At 37.3% G+C, this 19,011-nt stretch overlaps 2 protein-coding genes and 1 long non-coding RNA gene across 3 annotated transcripts; all 3 read right to left on the bottom strand.

Annotated features, from left to right (window-relative positions):
- Positions 1-482: 482 nt before the first annotated feature.
- Positions 483-3,848, bottom strand: LOC137948741 (LRR receptor kinase BAK1-like). The gene is made up of 4 exons (XM_068794897.1): positions 3,122-3,848; positions 2,518-2,778; positions 1,368-2,231; positions 483-1,192 (listed from the first exon to the last, which is right to left on the bottom strand). Exons 1-4 carry the CDS (start codon positions 3,549-3,551, stop codon positions 723-725), a joined length of 2,025 nt encoding a protein of 674 aa, XP_068650998.1. The 5' UTR covers positions 3,552-3,848; the 3' UTR covers positions 483-722.
- A 123-nt stretch (positions 3,849-3,971) lies between these two features.
- LOC137949069 (uncharacterized) lies at positions 3,972-6,065 on the bottom strand. The gene is made up of 3 exons (XR_011111682.1): positions 5,932-6,065; positions 5,479-5,540; positions 3,972-4,912 (listed from the first exon to the last, which is right to left on the bottom strand). It is a non-coding gene; the product is annotated as an uncharacterized lncRNA (long non-coding RNA).
- Positions 6,066-15,769: 9,704 nt separating this feature from the next.
- On the bottom strand, positions 15,770-16,577 carry LOC137948326 (probable calcium-binding protein CML13). Its single transcript, XM_068794380.1, has one exon. The coding sequence runs from the start codon at positions 16,474-16,476 to the stop codon at positions 16,033-16,035; it is 444 nt and encodes a 147-aa protein (XP_068650481.1). The 5' UTR covers positions 16,477-16,577; the 3' UTR covers positions 15,770-16,032.
- Between the last annotated feature and the right edge of the window lie 2,434 nt (positions 16,578-19,011).

Below are 19,011 nucleotides of genomic sequence, written 5' to 3'. Positions count from 1 at the left end.
TTCAAGTGGATGATTCACCGACTTTACTCTTTGACAAATTCAAGTGAATAAACCCGCTCATCTACTTGAACTACATCGGGGTCAAGTCACACTATGCATCATCATTTTTAGTGAAGTGATAATATAATCTAATTCACTTTCAGTTGAACCGTAGACCAACAAACACTCCCATTAGTAGACAGAAAGTAGTCCCTGATTGAAGTCACGATCGCATTTTGTCACGTGGCTTGTTGGCAGCTCCAATGTCCGATAAACTTCGCTTTCAGACAAACAGAAATAAATTTGATACCGTTCTCATTGGACTATTAGCTCTGTGATCCTGCCTTCTGGGGGAGCAGAATAATGGACAATGGCCATCACATGCGATCATTTACAGATACGACTCTCAGGATTGTGGGAAAAGTTTGTTCTTTCACTACTTTACGGATTTATAGGAACACTGGTTTTTTAACTTTTCTGTGGCAAATTTGGCAGCAAGAAAGTTAAAAAACATGAATTGATAGATAGAATCCCCTTCTGTTCACATGTGGGAATCGGCTCACATGTCTCCACATACAAAACAAAACAAGTTTCTGGTCCCGAGTAAGGACCCAAAAGATGTTTGGGTTAATGCTAGTTACTCAGGCTATGCCTGTTTTCCCCTGCTCCTGTCTGTGCTTGCAAAACCTTTCTCCACAGCCATGGAAAACAGTGGAAAACAAAGAGGCAACCAGGGTGCAGAATCAACTCTGGCATAGTTCTTGTACCACCGTTTCCATACTGGGTCTTTGAGCTGGAGCCTCGTTTGTACACAGCAGTGCAATTTTTGACAATTTCTCTGCTTCAAAATCTGAAAACTTTCCATGGAGCTTCTCATCAATGAGGTCCTCTAACTTGCCGGATTCTGCACCAAGTCGAATCGAGTGAGTGATTCTTCTTTTGCCGCTGAGAATTTGAAGGATGAGCATCCCAAAAGCGTACATATCACTTTTCTCAGTGAAACGGCCTATGGTGGGGTACTCAGGGGCCAAGTATCCCATGGCTGCACTCGCCTTCAAGGTTGAGAAGACAACATCATCTACCAGAAGCTTGTGGATACCACAATCAGAGAGCAGAGGCTTGAAGTGCTTGTCGATGAGGACCTTCTCTGCAGAGATATTTTGATGCACTAAAGCAAGCTTATTGGGTCTACTTCCGTGCAAATATTCCATACCTGAGGGACAAGCAAAACAGCAGCATTTTAATTTGATCCAGAGCAGTTACATAATTCTCTACCATAAACATATTCTACTTGAACAAAAGATTAAATTTCTTGTACTCTTAATGGCATTTGGGAACGAGATCTCATTCTAGTTCTTCAATTTGCCACTTTGTTTGAAGGAGCTTACCATTTGCAATGCCGTTAATGATAGAGACCCTTGTAGGCCAGTCGAGAACCCTTCCACTACCATCCTTTGCGTCAAGATACTGGAGCAAGCTGCCGTTTGCAATGAAGTCGTAAATCAGAAAGCACTCGCCTCTTCCACTTGAACAGCAGAATCCCCTCAAACCAACTAGATTTTCGTGTCGTAACGAAGAAAGAACCTTCAATCCCTTCAAGAACTCTGATTCTTCTGTTTTACAGCTAGTTTTATTGATGCTCTTAACAGCAACAACAGTACCATCTCTCAAAATCCCCTTATATGTAGCAGCGAAATTGCTCTTTCCCAGCAAGTTCACCTCTGAAAAGTACTGAGTTGCAGACTCAACCTCTTCCAGATTGAACCGAAAGCTTTGCAGAACCTCTTGGGAGAACCCAGCCCCATTCCGGCCATCAGCCAATGGATCCCATCCATTAGAGTACTCGAGATTAATGAGGGGAGACCCACTCTTGGGGAAGAAATCTTTGCCCTGATCGGTGCTAAGTCTACTTTCTGAAAATTCAAATGCATTTCCTATCTTTTGTTTTCGTCTACGGTACCAAGAAAAAGTAAAAAGCCCCACAATGGTAGCTCCAACTACGGCAGCAATGAGTCCAATAACTATTGCCACTGGGGATTTGGAAGAACTTTGACAGTTGGGTGTAGAGCAATGTAGCTTAACGTTAGCTGACTGGGGCATGTTTTTGGAGGAGACAGGATCTCTCCCAAAGGGTTCAGGTCTGCTAGGGTTTATTTGATCGGAGGCTTCACAGTTACTCAGAGCAGAGAAGCCTATTCCACATAAGCCCTTGTTGTTTCCATACTGAAACTCACCACTCAATCCCCTCAATCCTGAAGCACAATAAAAAAAGAACCACTTATTTAATTTAAGCACAATAGATGAAAAAAAAACAGAGAAGTAAAGCAGAACATATAGAAGGAAGCAAAAAACAAGGAAAAAGTAAAACAAAAAATGGCCCAAATTTCAATATGAAGAGGATTCAGTTCAAACTATGCAACAAAGAACACGAATAATTAGCTACAATGGGATTTTTGAGAAGGTAAATTGCTTATACTTTGGATTTTTGAGATTTGTTCAGAATCCTTGCCAAGAAGAAAAATAGATGGAAAAGATTACCGGAAGGTACATTGCCAGAAAGATTGTTGTTTCTAACATCCAAAACTTCTAGGACAGGAATTTCAGTCAGCTTTGTAGGAATCGAACCGAATAGCTGATTAAAGCTCAAGTCCAACCTCCGCAACATACTCAACTCTCCCAAGCCAGCGGGAATGGCTCCAGTCAAATGATTACACTGAAGGGCGAGAACGGTCAGCTTCTTCAAGAGACCCAACTGGGTGGGTATGCTTCCAATCAATTGATTATAGCAGAGCTGCAGTACTGCAAGAAGAAAACTCAAAACTATCAGCTTTCCAGATTTGCCAATGTAACTACACTATAAATGAAAACTCATAAAAACCATTACATTGAAGAAAATAGCCATAGGAACCTCGTTAAGTTGCAAAAAAAACTAAAGGAGAAAAAGAAAAAAAAAACGTTCTTTTTAAGCTCTATCTGCTTCATGCAAACCTTACTCCGGAAAGAAGAACTCAACCAGAACACCATCGACCACACTGAAAAAATGATCAAGAAAAACAGGCAACTTGAAAAAGAATGCACCATGGAAAAGCAAACTCCACGCTAAAAAATACCACCAGCTCCACCATTTCACCGCTTTACCTACCTTGCAGACTGGCCATATTGCCGATCTCTTCAGGAATAGCCCCAGAAAAGTTGTTCACGTTAAGGTAAAGATCAGTCAGCTCAGTGAGATTGGCGATTTCCTTGGGTATTCCGCCCGACAGAGAGTTGTAGTGCAAGTAGAGCCCCGACAAGCACTTGAGCCCGGAGATAGCCGCCGGCACGGACCCATACAGTCCTTTACCCTGCAAGGAGATGTTAGTAACCTTCCCGTGCTCGTTACACGCCACCCCATCAAAACTGCCGCTACATGGATCTCCGTCACCCGTCCACGACGACAGAAACCGGCCGTCCGGGTCCAACGAGGCTTTCAACCCCATAAGAACCTTCAGCTCAGCAGTTCCATAAACGGGCCTGAGAGAGAAGCACCCCCAGATGAAGAGAGAGAGGAAATGGACCCAAACTGAAGCCATCTTCCACACAACCTTGCCTTCTTCCCCTCCTGCTTCTGGTTAAGATTTTCGTAAATTTTTTACCCGCTTTCCCAGTCTTCCCGGCCCCTCAGAGAGGTCACCAGAGAGAGCAGAGGTAGGATTTTGAAAGGTCGAGGATTCAAGAAGAAAGGATATTGCAGAGAGGCGGAAGTAACCGGAGAGCGGAAGACCGAATAGAAATGGTGAAAAACAGTACTGTTTTGTACTTTTCCTGTGCAGTATTCGAATCACTGGTAAAACTCGAGAGCTCCGACACGCGACGAGACAGTTGCGGGAGTACTTTCCGACACTCTTCCCCACCGTCAGACACGCAGTCCATCGTAACGTGTAAACGAAAATACAAATTTATGACTCATCAGGGACCTTTTTCTTAAATATGCCTTGCTATTTAAAAATCTTATTGAGCAGTACAAAATAATGATAAATAGATGTAACCTTGACAAATAACTAACCCAATAAATGTGTCGTGGCGATATGATAATTTGTATATTTACGGCTTTTCTCCAATTTCTCGCGCTCTAACAACCTCGTTCTGAGCCGTCCATTTCTGGGCCTACGCCTTATCTTTTCTGACAAACGAAAAGACTTGATTTTCCTTTAATACCCCGAGTTGACCACAAAATGACTCCTTTAGCCCTTTTCAGTTTTCCAAGCCCAAAAAGAATTGTTTTCTTTTTCCTTTTCAAAATTTGAACCCCACGACAGTATTGATAACTGAGTCCCGAGTCTAGGGACTCCCGAGTTTCAAAGTGAAGCTCGCTTGTCAAGAAGCCTTTGCCTTCTTCTTCCCTTCTCACATGATCTTTGAAGTCGTGCTCAGGTTCCTTCCATGGAATCATTGGTTTCTTTTTTTTTTCTTTTTTTTTTTTGGAGTAATGCGAATCCCATCATTTATTTTGCAGTTAGGGAAGGGAGTGGGAGGAGATGAGATTGGGAACCTTGAAAACAACCTTTTGTCTTTATTGCTCACTTTCTTCTTGTTTTCCACATCTTGCCCATTTTAAATCCTCCCGTCAACTGCTGATTTTCTCTATATTTCAGAAAAGGAGAGAGTGATGGGCATGGGAGGAGCTTCCGGTTTTTCTTTCATGGGAAAGGTCTTCTTTTCACTTTCAATGGAAAAGGCTTCCCACCATGTGCTTACTCAAGTGGCACTCTTGAAAAAAATGCTTCACATGAAAATCAGAAAGTCCAGTATTCTGTTGTCTTGTCTCACTTATCGTCATCCAGGACTTCTCTATTTATTATCTTCATCCAGGAGAAGTTAAAGATAATCTGGGTCAATTACTGAATTCATTCTTGTTTCCTAACAGAAGCAGAAATTAGTACTGCAGACCCTCCTGTATAAACAAATAATAACCAGCATTCAATATGTGATCCAAACCCTTTAAATAGAATAGGATATCAGAAATGAGAACTGCTGCTGGATTCTCTTTCAAGTACTTTTATTTCATAAAATATGTCTTTTGTCAACAAGTCCAGCAGCAGATGGGAGATGCAAATCAGGGTTCTAATAGTCCAACTTGGTGTGTTTTTACAGTGCTGGGAAACCAAAGAAGAAATGAGACCAAAGACAGGTTGGCACGACAATAAAAAGAAAGTCTGGTTTGTTCTGCTCTTCTTTTACAGCTTTCTGAGCATATCATATGCTATTATCAGACAAGGAGATTGATTGAACAACTTTTTTGCTGCTTTGAACAGAAAAAAATAAATCTTTACCTTCTAAGGAATAAATAAAAAAGTCCATAGCCCTGACAAACCTGTTTACCAAGAATCCAATGTCTTCAATATTTGATTCTCTGTTTTTATAACTCCTATGCTTTGATGAAATAAAAGACAAACGGAAGAAAACATGTACAGTGAGAAACAGAAAAAATCAAACATAGAAGGGTCTAGTATTACATACTGATGTAGAAGATAATTGAGTAGGTAGTCAGAACTGATTCTCTACTGTGCCTTCGTCTTTTGCTGGAATATACATACAAAGAAGAATCACGAAGTGTTGGAGGGTGACTCAGCTTGTCATAAAATCACTCTGATTCTTAAACTAATCCTTTCAATGAACTCGATGCCTGGAACAGGGAAGCTGTTTGAATGCAAGTGATCCTTTGCGGAGGGGGTTAAAAAAAAAATTGACTTGGGTTTTCAATTTTGAACTCAGATCAAACTAGTTGGACAGTAATAAGTCTAATGAATCATCCATGATTTTATCATGTTCCTTTAAATTTAACCCAAAACCTGCTCCGAGTAAAATCAATCAAACGGGATTTTGTAGGATAAATTTCCTGTCAAATTTACCAAAAGAGGACAAGTTTTAAAACAGCTGAGCCAAACCCAACCTACCTACACCTATGCTTACCTGCAACCGCTACCTCGGCCGAATTTATGGCGTCCCTCTCCAACATCGAATCGCATAATTTGGAAACTCCAACGGAGTGCAGCGAAACCAGGACAGACAGCCTGAGATCTGAACTGCAGGGCACGACTGTCGATCGGCGGAAGATTTAGTTACTCCTGCCGTTCAAATTCAATTTTCAATATCGTTACGGGCGGAGGACGGCTGAGCCCACGCCAACTCCCATGTCGAGGGATCAAGTACGGCTCAAAAAAGCAGCAATAGGAGAAGAGGTGACCACCGGATCAGATTTTTACAATTCATCCTGTGGATTAGGGATGAGATTTACATTTCACCTTGCGGCCGGAGATGATGCTAGAAAAAAATCCGTTGGATTTGGGGTCTCGGATGGGTTTCCCCAAACTTGACCCGTGCCGAACTTGGCCCTCGGAGTTTTATAGCCACTAGGAAATATATAAAATATATATATTTTACTGAGTCAATAATATAATTTTATTAGTTTTTTTAGCATAATTAAGGAAAATTCAATATTTTAAAGTATTTTATACTCATAGGATAACCTAATGGCTTAAATAAATAGAATTTAATGTTGTTGGATTTTTATGATATATTGAGATTTTTGTAATTGTTTTAATAAAAATATAATTTTTACAAGTTCATAGATTTTTTTTTAAGAGTCATTATCCCATGGACCAGACGAAAGGGGTGGGACAAAGCAGGGATGTGCTGAGGATGGAGTAGGGATTGTTCAGGGTTGCAGGGTCAAGTTGGAGCCAAAGCGAGGATAGGGTGAAAGATGAGGGAACTAGGTAGGCACAGGGTTAGTTTCCCTACACTATTTTGGTTTTTTCATATTGGGTTTTGGAGTCGGGCTTGAAGTTTTATAAAAAACCATCCTTGAGTTGACTTGACCTGTGTCTACCCCTACATGGGAGTATCTAGTGTATCCACAATAATTACAATTTTGAACCAAAGTTTCACAATTGGATTTAAGGAGTGGCATATCGGTTCCCAAGAGCAAATAACCTCGAATGTTCAACTTGCCCTGGACTATGAGATTCAAATGGGTCGGGACTAGAGCTCGGTGAGTCCTTGATCATATACCCGAATCACCAATTTGGATTGGTCAAAGTATAAATCCATTATGCGGATCAAGGACTCTACCCAAATTGTTAGATTTGATTCGGGATTAAGAGCCATCGTGTTTGGTCACCCTCTTAAGTCACACAACTCTATTTTGAACAAATTTTCAATGTTCAATTGAAGCACGAAAGTCTAAGATCTTTATCTGTATATTACATAAAACAATAGTGTTCAAGAGAAAATCAGAATTCGCTAAGTTGGCTCTTTAGACTTTAAGCAAATAATGATTCAAAAAGAAAAAAGAAAAAAAAAGAAAATGGGTGAGGAAGTAACGATCTAAAACAAAACAATTGAGAATTGGATTTGTTCTTCAAGGAGTAGATTGTTCATTGAATAACTGAGAAATGGAGTAGAAATCGGAATCAAAGGGGAAGTAAAGATAATCTTATAATTTAAATTGGTGTTAGAGATAATCTCTTCCATGTAGGGATCAAATAATCTCAAGTTTGAAATTGAGATTAAATAAGGATCATAAGGGTTATGCCCCTGCAATTGCTACCTTCATCCCCCTATAACGTTGCATTTTGTTCTTCACTAATTGAGAAAAAAATCTGTCGATGACATGAGAATTTATTGCTCTGCTTCTATTTCGCTTATTCGATTCTGACTTTTGTAAGCATTGCATCTCCTACCGTTTCCCTCTATTTTTTCTCTATTAGTTGTATATTGCTCTTAAAGCAAACTATGAGCTTCTGCAGCAGTTTGACTTTGTATAAATTCGTATTCACTTATGGTAGCTAAATGTAGGACTCATCTAAATTATCTTTCTGTTTAGGTGATTTTTGTTATAAATTTGTGTGTGTGTGTGGGTATATATGACTCTAATTCAATGGAAAATTTGTGGTTCAGTTTAACAAATAACAGTTTATTTTATGGTATCAGAGCCAGTATAAGGTGCATGAAGAGATAAGTTACTTAAGTCTATTGTAACATGGTGAAATGTTTCACTATCAAGTAACAAAGTGGGATTGTTGGAGGTGACATTAATAGCATAATGAGCTCGTGGTTGCCATGATGTTGCCAAAGTATGAGGAAGTAGAGATCCTTTATTGGTTAGTTGAATTGGTATGAGTTGAAATGATGGACATCACTTAGTCAAGTGCCCTTAAATGTCACAAATCCGGCAAAACCCTAGATATGGATGAGGTCGAAGACGGTTGTTGTAAGTTGGAGCACTTGAGTTGGTAACCATATGTGTGGTCAGCCAGGCTTGTCAGGCGACGGGCGCTAACCCGCCTGACCAGTAGGATATTGAAAAGGTGATCACCAGTTGTTGTTGGACTTTGGTGGATGCCAAGTGGTATTTGTTTGATTTATTGGATTTGCAGATATTAGAAGATGTGCATCAATCTTAATGTTTTTTTGTGAATGGATGCTTCAAAAGATAGAAGTTTTTCATGAAGCTCATCAAAGGTGACGAATGTGTCTCGAGCTTGAACAACATGAACAAGTTCTTTGCAGTCATCTCTCAGTCCATCCAAGATCTCCTTTATAAGATCTTCCTCGTTTATTGGTGTTCCTACTTTGGCAAGCTCAGCTACACGGGATTTAATATATTGAAGAAAATCAATGATATTCAAAGTACTTGGATGAGATTTTTTAGAAGATTTTTGACTTGTTTGATGCGTCCACGAGATGGTTTGGCGTATGTATTGGCAAGAATAGTCCATGCTTCTCGAGAGGTGGTAGCTCTAGCAATGAATGAGATAATTGTAGAAGATAGAGAACCGATGAGGGCATTAGAGATCAAGTGATCTTTTCGAATCTAGACATTGTAAGTTGGATTTGGAGAGAGGTTTGCAATGAGGGTTTTCGGTGGATAGGGTTTGAAGCCATCAATGTACATAATGAGATCATACCCGATGAAGGGAGTTTCTAACTGAAGCTTCCATGAGAGATTGTTGGTAGATGTTAGTTTGAGAGGAGCTTATGTAGAAATATTGATGGTAATAATATGAAATTTGTTGGTGTTGAGTATACTGGAGCATTTGAAGTTTCGTTTATAGTGGTCATAGTGAAAGAAGAAAAAGATCAAGGAAGCTCTTCGAATCATAAGTCTAGAAGTTCTTACAATAGTAGAAATAAATCGATACGGTACTGAGTAGTAAAATGATGCCTCATGTACTTGCACGAAGAGTGTAAAACATAAATCAATTACTGCGAAGTCAATCCTAAAAAAGGTTCTTCTGGATGACGTTTTCATGCCAAGGATTTTTTACTTTGGACGTGCTAAGGTGCTTATATATGGTAAAAGCTTCATTAACATGACACTAGAAATTGTTGTTCCTTTTCGAACTTGAGGTTGCAAATAATGTGCGAGATGAAAATGATGCATATGAGAAAGAGTACTTGCAAGAGAGCGTCTGCGATAGAGAGTGCCTACGAGAGATTTTCTCACGGATTTTGAGATTGATCTAATATGAGGTCCTTGGAGAATTTGGCAATGGAGCGGGCAAAATTGCTACAAAAAAATGATTCTATGCAACACTCCTATCGTGTTGACAATGATGTTGGTCTTGATGTAGTCAACACGTGGTTGAGCTTCTTCTACCCACTGATCGTCAGATAAGTGATATTAATAGCTTCATGCTTGATATACAGAAATCAAAATTTTTTTCTAAGTTGACTTGGAGTTGCAAAAGGTAGTTGCTGTAAAGTTTAGAGGCAAAGGAAGATGGGAAAACAGAAGCAGGCACTAAAAGCAGGCGTTGGCGAACCAAGTCTAGATGCAAAGGAAGATGGGAAAAAGAGAAGTGGCACCAGAAGCGGTTAGACTTGTGGAGAAAGGAAGCGGTGAGAGACAATGCAGAGAATAGAAAACTCAAAAAATTCCAGAACAAAGAATAGATGAAGCAAAGATCTGGTACCATAAAACAAGTTAATTTTTTAATTGAACCACGATTTTTCCATTGAATTAGAGTCATATATCTTTATATATATAGATTTACAACAAAAATCACCTAAACAAAATGATGATTCAGAGGAGTCATATTCTAATGGAAGACTCAACTATTTTAGTTGCAATAAGTGAATACGAACTTATATAAAGTCAAACAGCTATAGAAGCTTATAAGCTCTTTAGCTCTTTCATTTTTTTCCTCGGATTGCATATCTCTAATCCATGTTTTCTGACCCATTTTGACTTTTATCAATGATGAAAATATGCTACTACCATCTACGACCTCCCGCTGGCACACCAATCGATTAACCATTGCACTTGTTATCCTTTTGCCTTCTTGCCCAAAGAGTCGAGCGGAAAAAATAACCCATTGTGACTCAAAGGCAAGCCATGTTGGCTTTGTTATTTTTTATTGATAATTTAATTATTATATGTTTAAATTTTTATTTTTATTTTCTTTAATAGTTACTTATTATTTTTTTAATTTTTTCTTATTTATTAATATTTTCATTTAACTATTACATTTACGATTTAAATTTTTTTTTACTTTCACAATAATAAATTCAATATCTTAATTTTTTTAATTACTCATTACATTACCACTATTATTTTTATTACTTAATTTAATTAATAATACTTTATAATATTTAATATTTATTTAATTATTTAATGTACTGGTTTAATTTCTATATTTACTGTTTAAAATTGAAAAATAGAAAATACCTTATTATTTTAACTTGTTTATTTTTATTTTATTTTATAATATATCTAATTTACTGATTATTTATTGTTTATTTATTATTGACTACTTTAACTTTGCATTTATTGTTTAAAATGAATAAAATCCTTTTCTAATTTTCATTTAATACTTTAATTAATTATTATTTACCCAATTTTATTACTTAATTACTTAGAAATATTATTTAATTAATAATATTATTAATTAGTAATATTTGTATTACTTGATGTTTATTTAATGTTTAATCGACTGCTTTAATTTTCCATTTACTATTTTAGAAATCTACAAAATCCTTTTCTTTTTTCTTTAATGTTCATTAATTTATCTTTATTAATTACTCTAGGTGGAGTTCAAATATTATTAATTAGAGGCGATGTCCTAGTTGTTAAACAATATGGAATCACATTTTAGTAACCATGATATATTTTATGATAAAACTCGAGAAATTTGGATTGCTTCAAAGATGAGGTTCTCTCAAGAAAAGAAAATCTTTTGCAGATTTATGAGTTATATTGGAGATAAACCTTTAATGCGATTTGTTGTTCAACATGAAGGTGCAAGTCTCACCCAATTGGATTGGATAAAGATGTTCTTGCAAGACAAAGGGAAGAAATTAAGGAGATCAGACTCTTGCATGTTATCGAATTACACTGTGAAGCAATTAGAGCATAAATCTTGGCACGAATTCATAAGCCTACTGTTGAAGAGGAATAAATAACTTTGTTTCGTATGCTCATTGTGGCAAAACCAATCACTTTTATGACAAGTGTAGGGAAAAGTTTTGCAAATCAAACTAGGCAAATCAAGATGTTCAAGGGAGTGAGAATAATTCTGATATTGTCTGTGACAAAGAATGATCTACATAAGTTTGTCCAACATCATCTTCAGAAGAGCTCCACAGCACAAAAAAAAAACAACCTTCTTCTTCTTCCTCTACTACTCAAGTTGGTACTCTTGTTCAAACAGGTATGTCTACTTTGTTAAGTTCCTCTTCTCCTCACTCATGGGTCATTTGACTTTGGTGCTACAACTCACATATCAAGAACTTTTGTCTTCCTTTTCTCATGCATCCCATAGTGATAGTCTAAGTCATGTTACATTGGCTGACTGAACCACATCTCAGGTCTCGGGTGATGGACATGTAACTACCTTCCCTGTTAATCTTCTTTCGATCAATAAGCTTACTTAGCATCTTAATTGTTCAATCACATTGCTCCTTAAATGTGTGCTATTCAAGATCTCCAAACAAAGAAGAGGATTGGATGGGGCCTTAACAATGGTCTTTATCATCTTCAAATGAAACAAGAGTCTTCAGCCTACAAAAGTACCACTTCAACCTATAATTGGCATTTAAACTCTGGTATCCTAGTCTTGTAAAACTCAATCAAAAGGTTTCAATATAAGTTTTCTTTTTCTAACAAATGTAGTACATACTTTTCAAGATCTTTTCAATTAATTCACTTCGATGTATGGGATCCATGTCATACTCCATGTAGTAATGGACATTAACATCTTGTTCCCTTAATCGATTCTTCAATAGATTTTTTTTAGGTGTATTTGCTAAATATACTTTTCATACTTTTCAAAAAATTTATAATGAAATTCATACTCAGCTTGGAATTCATATTACTATTTTGCAATCTGATAATGCAAAAGAGCATCTTAATTCTATTTTTCAACAGTTCAGCCTTGATCATAGGATTCTGCATCAAACTTCTCTTTCCTTTTCCAACCAACAGGAAATCTAATCCAAGTATCGCCAACAAATCAAACAGTCAGTCCTTCAGGTTCCAGCTTCTTAAATCTATTCACAAAATGGCAGCCAACTGGCTCACAAGTCATCAATTAAGGGGCCTAGTAAAGAATACCAAATAATCTGAGCAACTATAACAAGTCAGCAAAGCATGCCAGAGAAATTTTCACAACAGTGTCAAATTGTTTGTAACAGTAAAAAGCATACCATAAATGCTTACACGTTTACTATGTTGTTTCTACAAGTAACCACAGATCAATCATCCTACGACCCTGTGCAGGAAACAGGAGGATTGACAACTTTTCCACGAACAAACACAATTTGATCGGACACTGGTGCCACACATATCCTATTGTGGGTTCAGGTTAGAATAACATTCACAAAGATAAGCAATTAGGTGTGTCAAAAGAACATGATACAATTCTCCTGTAAGTGATGACAAACACAATCTACTATTGCATCAATATGAAAGATCAGAATGCAGCAATCTTAAGCCCAAGCAGGCTCATTACCAGATACCATTATAGTTAAATCCCATACCAACCCATTACAGATCCCTGTTCATATCAGTAAAATGATATCTTCAATCTTCTCCGGGTGAACTAATTAGTAGTTGTACAATCTGATGATGCATTCTACTGAACATCTTCCTATTTTCACATGTTCACTCTTTACATAGGCCAAGGCAGGAAGATAGAAAAAGCCGACCAAGTTTACCATTGTGGTTAGTTAAGAAAAGAATCACACCAGAGTGAACTTGTTTCAATCCTGATTCTCAACATGTCATCCTAGATGTATTGTTAATTGTCTACTATCTATGTTTTTGTTGCTGCTATTCTAATCTTCCACTTTTCTTTTCAGGTCCTCAATTATAAATACCATAGACAGTAAAGTTCAGTTCTCTTTTTATTGGTCTTGTGTGTTTTATCAAATCTCCATAAACAGAATCATTCATTCAAGGTACAACTCGCAGATCACTAAAATAAAAATAAGAAAAGTAACTTCCAAATAGAACTATTAGATGCTGTATTTTCAAGTACAGCCAACAGAATAAAAGTTCGGGTGTAATTAAATTTTTAATTTTTTACTAAAAACTATATTTAAAAGTGGGAAAGGGCATATTTCTCTCCCCTCTTTACCCTCATGGCCAGGAAGGTGGTCAGCCCCTCCTCTCAGTCAGAAAAAGGCCCGCAGAGGCATAACCCCCTACCCTTTCCCTCTCCTTTACTTTTCTGGAATCAAATTAGTAAAGGAGTGAGATGGGTGAGCCTCTCCTCTGTTTGCACAGAATGGGTGGACCTCCACCACTCCCCTCTGTGCATGTCAGTGAAAGGGGTCCACATCCCCTGCTGTTTTCGTCATTGTGCAGAAAACAAAGGGAGAAATGCACCCTAATCCCTCCCTCCCCCCCTCCCCCAACCAAAAAATAAATAAATAAAATCCTACCTTTTGTTTTTATTTTAAACAACAAAAAAGAGCAATATGGTGATTTTCCTTACCCACTATATATACTAATGGCAAGGCCGTATTTGTCCACTAGATGCTAATTACTATTATTATTATTATTTTGAATGAGATCTTTAAAAAAATTGAAAGAGCATTAGATGTTAATTATATGAACATACTTGGCAATACAGCACCTAACCATAATTGGAAATTCAACATTTAAGAGTTGTCTTTGAAGATGACCTAAGAAATAATTGTAAAAACTATGCGAAGCTTCTCATGATCAGAAACCACAAAAACAGACATTCAAAAAGAAGATGCAAAAAAGCCAAAAAAGACTTTAAGAAATACAGAAATAAGCATTGAATTTTAATTCATTGATCATTTACTATATCAGCTTTAGACCTAAGTTTTAATGACAAAACCTAGATAGATACAATATTTGATCAATTAAAGTTCAAAACCTAATGTTGAGTTGGCAGTCTTGTCATGCAGTAAAACTATGATGGAACAGTGGGATACCTAAATGTGAATAATTTCTATCAAGTAAAGCCAAATAAAGAAAGAATCATTTTAAGAACACGCAAATTTGTAAGAATGTTTTTAGTGCTCCACAACTTAGAAACAGAAAATGTGATTACTCCATGCAGCAGTCAAAACCAACAGAAACTAAGCAATAGATAATAAATCTAAAGCATGTCTCTTTTGTTAATGGCCAAAAGCACTTGTCAATGGCAATTTTTCTTACGCATTTTAAATGACTTACGAAGAATCCATTGTAGTTTATAGCATATCCCAATAGGAAGCAGAATTTAGCAAACTGATTAATAAGTCCCAAAATTAGATCCCAGATAAACAAAGAGCAAAAACACCTTCACCCACCAATTGAGAACCAATCAATCCACCCAGGCAACCCCTCTCAGCAAAAAAGCGCAATAATAAATATACAAATTTTATTTTCAACCTTCAAATGATTATTAAATGGATAAATCACAGAGTTGCTTCATTGAGGTGAGAGTGCTAGAACTATATAAAAATGAGAGATGCTGCCATTGTACAAGTATAGAGGGAGAGAGGGGGAGAGACAGAGTTCTGATAAAAACAATAGATGGTTGTAGGTATCATGACATACCCTTCACTACTTGCTGGAATATCTAGAACAACAAGCAACCTTTTTGAGTTTGGGTCTGTTTATATTGGTTTTGTCATCCTATAAAAAAACACAAACCATTGGCAGACAATTAAATAGAACATAGGATCTTCTTTATGGGACACCCAAATTGAGGCATACTTCCCTCATAAGTAAACCTAAATGTATCCGCTAAAAGCTTCTATCATATCCATCCACTAACATTTATACGCACGAGTTGAACCAAAGCTTGCAAAACAAAGTGGAACACAAACAACGAATCAATTCAACCAAACTGCATTCTGAATTGTAAAAACATATTTCCACACTTTCTTGCTTCACATCCTTCAATTCATTAGACACTTCAAAATGAGGCTTGACCAACATTTATCAAGTTCTCTTTCCCTGCATAATTGATGCCTGTTGCTCTTACTCCTGAATTCAAAAGAAATAAAAAGTAAAAACTGACTCTCACAACATAAGATTTGAGAGAAAGTAAGTAATGCAAATTTTAAAATTGTAAGGTTTACATTAAATTTTGCTAAGGGCTCTATTGTGTTACCAATTAAAAGCCGAGCACCAGATTATCCGTAATTTGGCAGATCACTGACAATCTTGAATTCTTCGGGACTGAAAGACTGACACAGATGTCTAATCAACACAGATCTAACATACAGTTCAAGCAATGACTAGTATACAACTCACTGAAAACATCAGATTTGCAGCCACATAGAAACTATACATGGCTGATCAATGTAAATCAAGGGTAGAAATTACAAAATATCAATTCCAGTCACCATGTATTCACACAATTCCAAATATAAGAACCACAAGAACACATCTGAAGTTTCTAACTGCCAGCTCCTCAAGAAAACCAGCAAAATCACCTTCAAAATTCAAAAAACAGAGAATCCACCCCGAGAAAGAAAAAGATCAAATGGAAAACAAAAGAGATAAGATATAGAGTTCTGGTGAAATAAAAAAAAGGCAGTGGCTCATTTAGCCACCATTCTGGCAATAAAATCCTCATACCGAATCCTTCCATCGGAGCCCACATCGATTTCTCGGATCCACTCGTCAAACTCAGCTGGATCGAGCTTTTCACCGATACTAGTCATGACATGGCGGAGAAAATCAACGGAGACGTACCCAGAGGAGTCCTTGTCGAGGACCTTGAAGGCGTCGCGGAGCTGGCGGTCGAAGGGCTCGGGCTTCATGTGCTTCTTCATAAGTTCGACGAAGCGGGGAAAATCGAAGGGCGCGGTGAGGTTCTCCTGGGCGACGATCTGCTTGAGCTGGGCTTGAGTGGGATTACCACCCAAAGACCGCATCAAGATGCCAAGCTCCGAGGCGGCGATTCGGCCATCGCCGTCCGTGTCGAAGAGGGTGAAAGCCTCCTTCATGGAGGCGACCTGATCGTCCGTGAGCTCTTTCCCCATGGCTTTGCTCTTTTCCTTTCGCTCTCTCTCGCTTTCTCCTTCCTTTCGAGGGGAAGAGTATTTCTGGATCGGTTTTGAAAAGGGGATCTTTTCCTCGTAATTGTCAGATCATAATCACGCGAGTTAGTGTTACCATCAATCTCCATCTCTTAACCGAAATTTTTTCTTTTCTTGGACGCTAATTTCAAAATTCAAACTGAAACTGGAAAGGAATAATAACGTTACTATTTTTCTACTATTATGAATGATTCCCCTTTCGCCTTTGTTTCATGCAGGAAGTACCATGCCTTGTGCCGGTACCCTAACGGGGGAAACCAACACACAGATCGGTGTTTGAACGTTGGTTTTTATATCCAAAACATTCTTTTACTAAGTAAAACCCTATTTTTGTTGCGTTACTCTTTTAGTTTTTAGGTTATAATTCTTACTTTATTTAATGACAAAATCCTTTTTGTTAACACTTGGTATCTATTTTTGAAAATTAACGACCTTGTAGGCATAGAAATTTGATTGCCAAATTTAATACCTCAATCGATGGTTTGGATCATTATATTGATCAACAATCCAAATAGAAAGAACTTGATCACCAGTTGACACATGGTCATGGTCATGGTCAAAGTCGAAACCCTTGACAATCAAAGTATAGAGGTTTAGTCAATTGTCAAAACCAAATCTGTAGTCAAAATCATTGAAGCCTAGTCAACAGTCAAGATGAACTCTACTATACTGAACCACCACCAAAATCGAATTGGAGTTTAACTACCACTTAAGCACCATACATGACATGTAGAACTAGCAAGAGCTCCACATGTCATAACATGGTCTACATCATTCAACACATGGTAGAATACTTAGCTCTGCCATGTGTTATGATCTCAATGGTGAGTGTCCGGCAAACGATCGTGGTCGTTGACGCATTCGCCGATGTGCAGCTTCTGAAGGAGGTGTTTCATCTTCGACATGGTGGAGATCCAAACAGTCGGGCGAGTGGATGCTCTCAGCCTAGGGAGAACTGAGAAGAAGGGAGAAATGGGGCGAAGGATAGTGTTAATGTACGCTCCCCTTTGCCAAAAGAGACTCCATTATTCCGCTACAAGATTCTGGTGAAGCTACCATCGACTGTGTATATTAGAATTAATTTTACTTAAAACCGCTCGACCCCCCCCCCCCCCCCCCCTCTCTCTCTCTCTCTCTCTCTCTCTCTCTCTCTCTCTCGCTGCTCTTCCAAAGCATAAACATTTGCTTTTATGTTAAAATATATCTTATGTTATTAATAAATTTATTTATTTATAATTAATTAGTGCACGGTTAATTGTCACACGTAATTGCTATATTAATGTACAATAAATTGCAATGATTAATTAATATAATATATTATTTAATTAATTAGTATATTAATATATTTTTGTTGAATTTATGAAAAAGTGAAATACTTCATTGACATCAATAACTTGTTGTAATCAGAGTACATGAACCTCTATTTATAATAGAAAAGGTAGTAGATTCCAATTGCAATAAAACTACCCTTGTCCCAATTACACCCAAACTCTAACACTTAAAGATAAGTCCTAACATAATTAAATAATCAATATATATAAAAGACAAACATAACTCAAACTAAAACTCTTCTTGGTCATGACCCTAAGATAAAGATACTTTTATGAGTTCTTCTTGATCTTCCAACTGATGTAATAATGATGCCAGCTCATGGTAATCATTGTGGTCCTACTTCTTATGGGCTTGGGCCCATCTTGTGGGCCTTCCTTGGTTGTGTGACCCATCTTATAATAATTTTACATATGTGGGCCTTCCTTGGTCGTTTGGGCTTAATCTTATCTTCCAACATAATTCTACATTAAATTACTTATTAGTGTAATAATCATGTTTGTTTTGATTAATTTAGTATTTAGGTATATATATTCTATTTAAGTATATCATTACCAGTTACTCATTCTCTTGTTTTGGTTATATTTCTCATTTTGGGGATCAAACATTGGACACTATTTTCTAGTGCATTTGAAGTTGAAGTTGAAGTTAAAGACAAAATCGCTCCCCTCCCCCCCCCCCCCCCCCCCCCCCCCCTTGTTTTACAAAAAGGGCATGGTGAAAGAAAAAATGGCTCGCCCCCCCCCCCCCTCGCTTGTTTTACAAAAAGGGTATGGTGAAAGAAAAATTAGTGCACTAGTTTTTTTGACATAAATTTTTCCAGGAGGAAGGTTGTAGATAAATTTTTGCAAGAAGGGCCTTCTTAAATATTGGTGGAGATTTTCCTTTCACGTCTAGATGAGGTTAACCTACTCCAACAGGTATTATCATCATCTATTGCACTTCCTTCTCGACGTGTTTCAAAAAGACCCTTCACTTTGTAGAAAAAAATACTTTTTTCCCTCTAGTAGAGTAGAAAATATGATTTCAATTTTTTTCATTGTATTACTATTCAAATTGTCTGGCTTAAATAACCGATTTATAGATTGTAATAATCTATACACGAAAGGATTGAGAGCAAGGATTACATGATTTTAAGAATATGGAAAG

The sequence above is a fragment of the Aristolochia californica genome, unplaced genomic scaffold (genome assembly GCF_029961685.1).
Source record: "Aristolochia californica isolate CCGP_79_NKW_82.1479 unplaced genomic scaffold, dmAriCali1.0.hap1 SCAF_13, whole genome shotgun sequence".
Lineage (NCBI taxonomy): Eukaryota > Viridiplantae > Streptophyta > Magnoliopsida > Piperales > Aristolochiaceae > Aristolochia > Aristolochia californica.
This window is presented reverse-complemented; position numbering and strand designations above follow the sequence as displayed.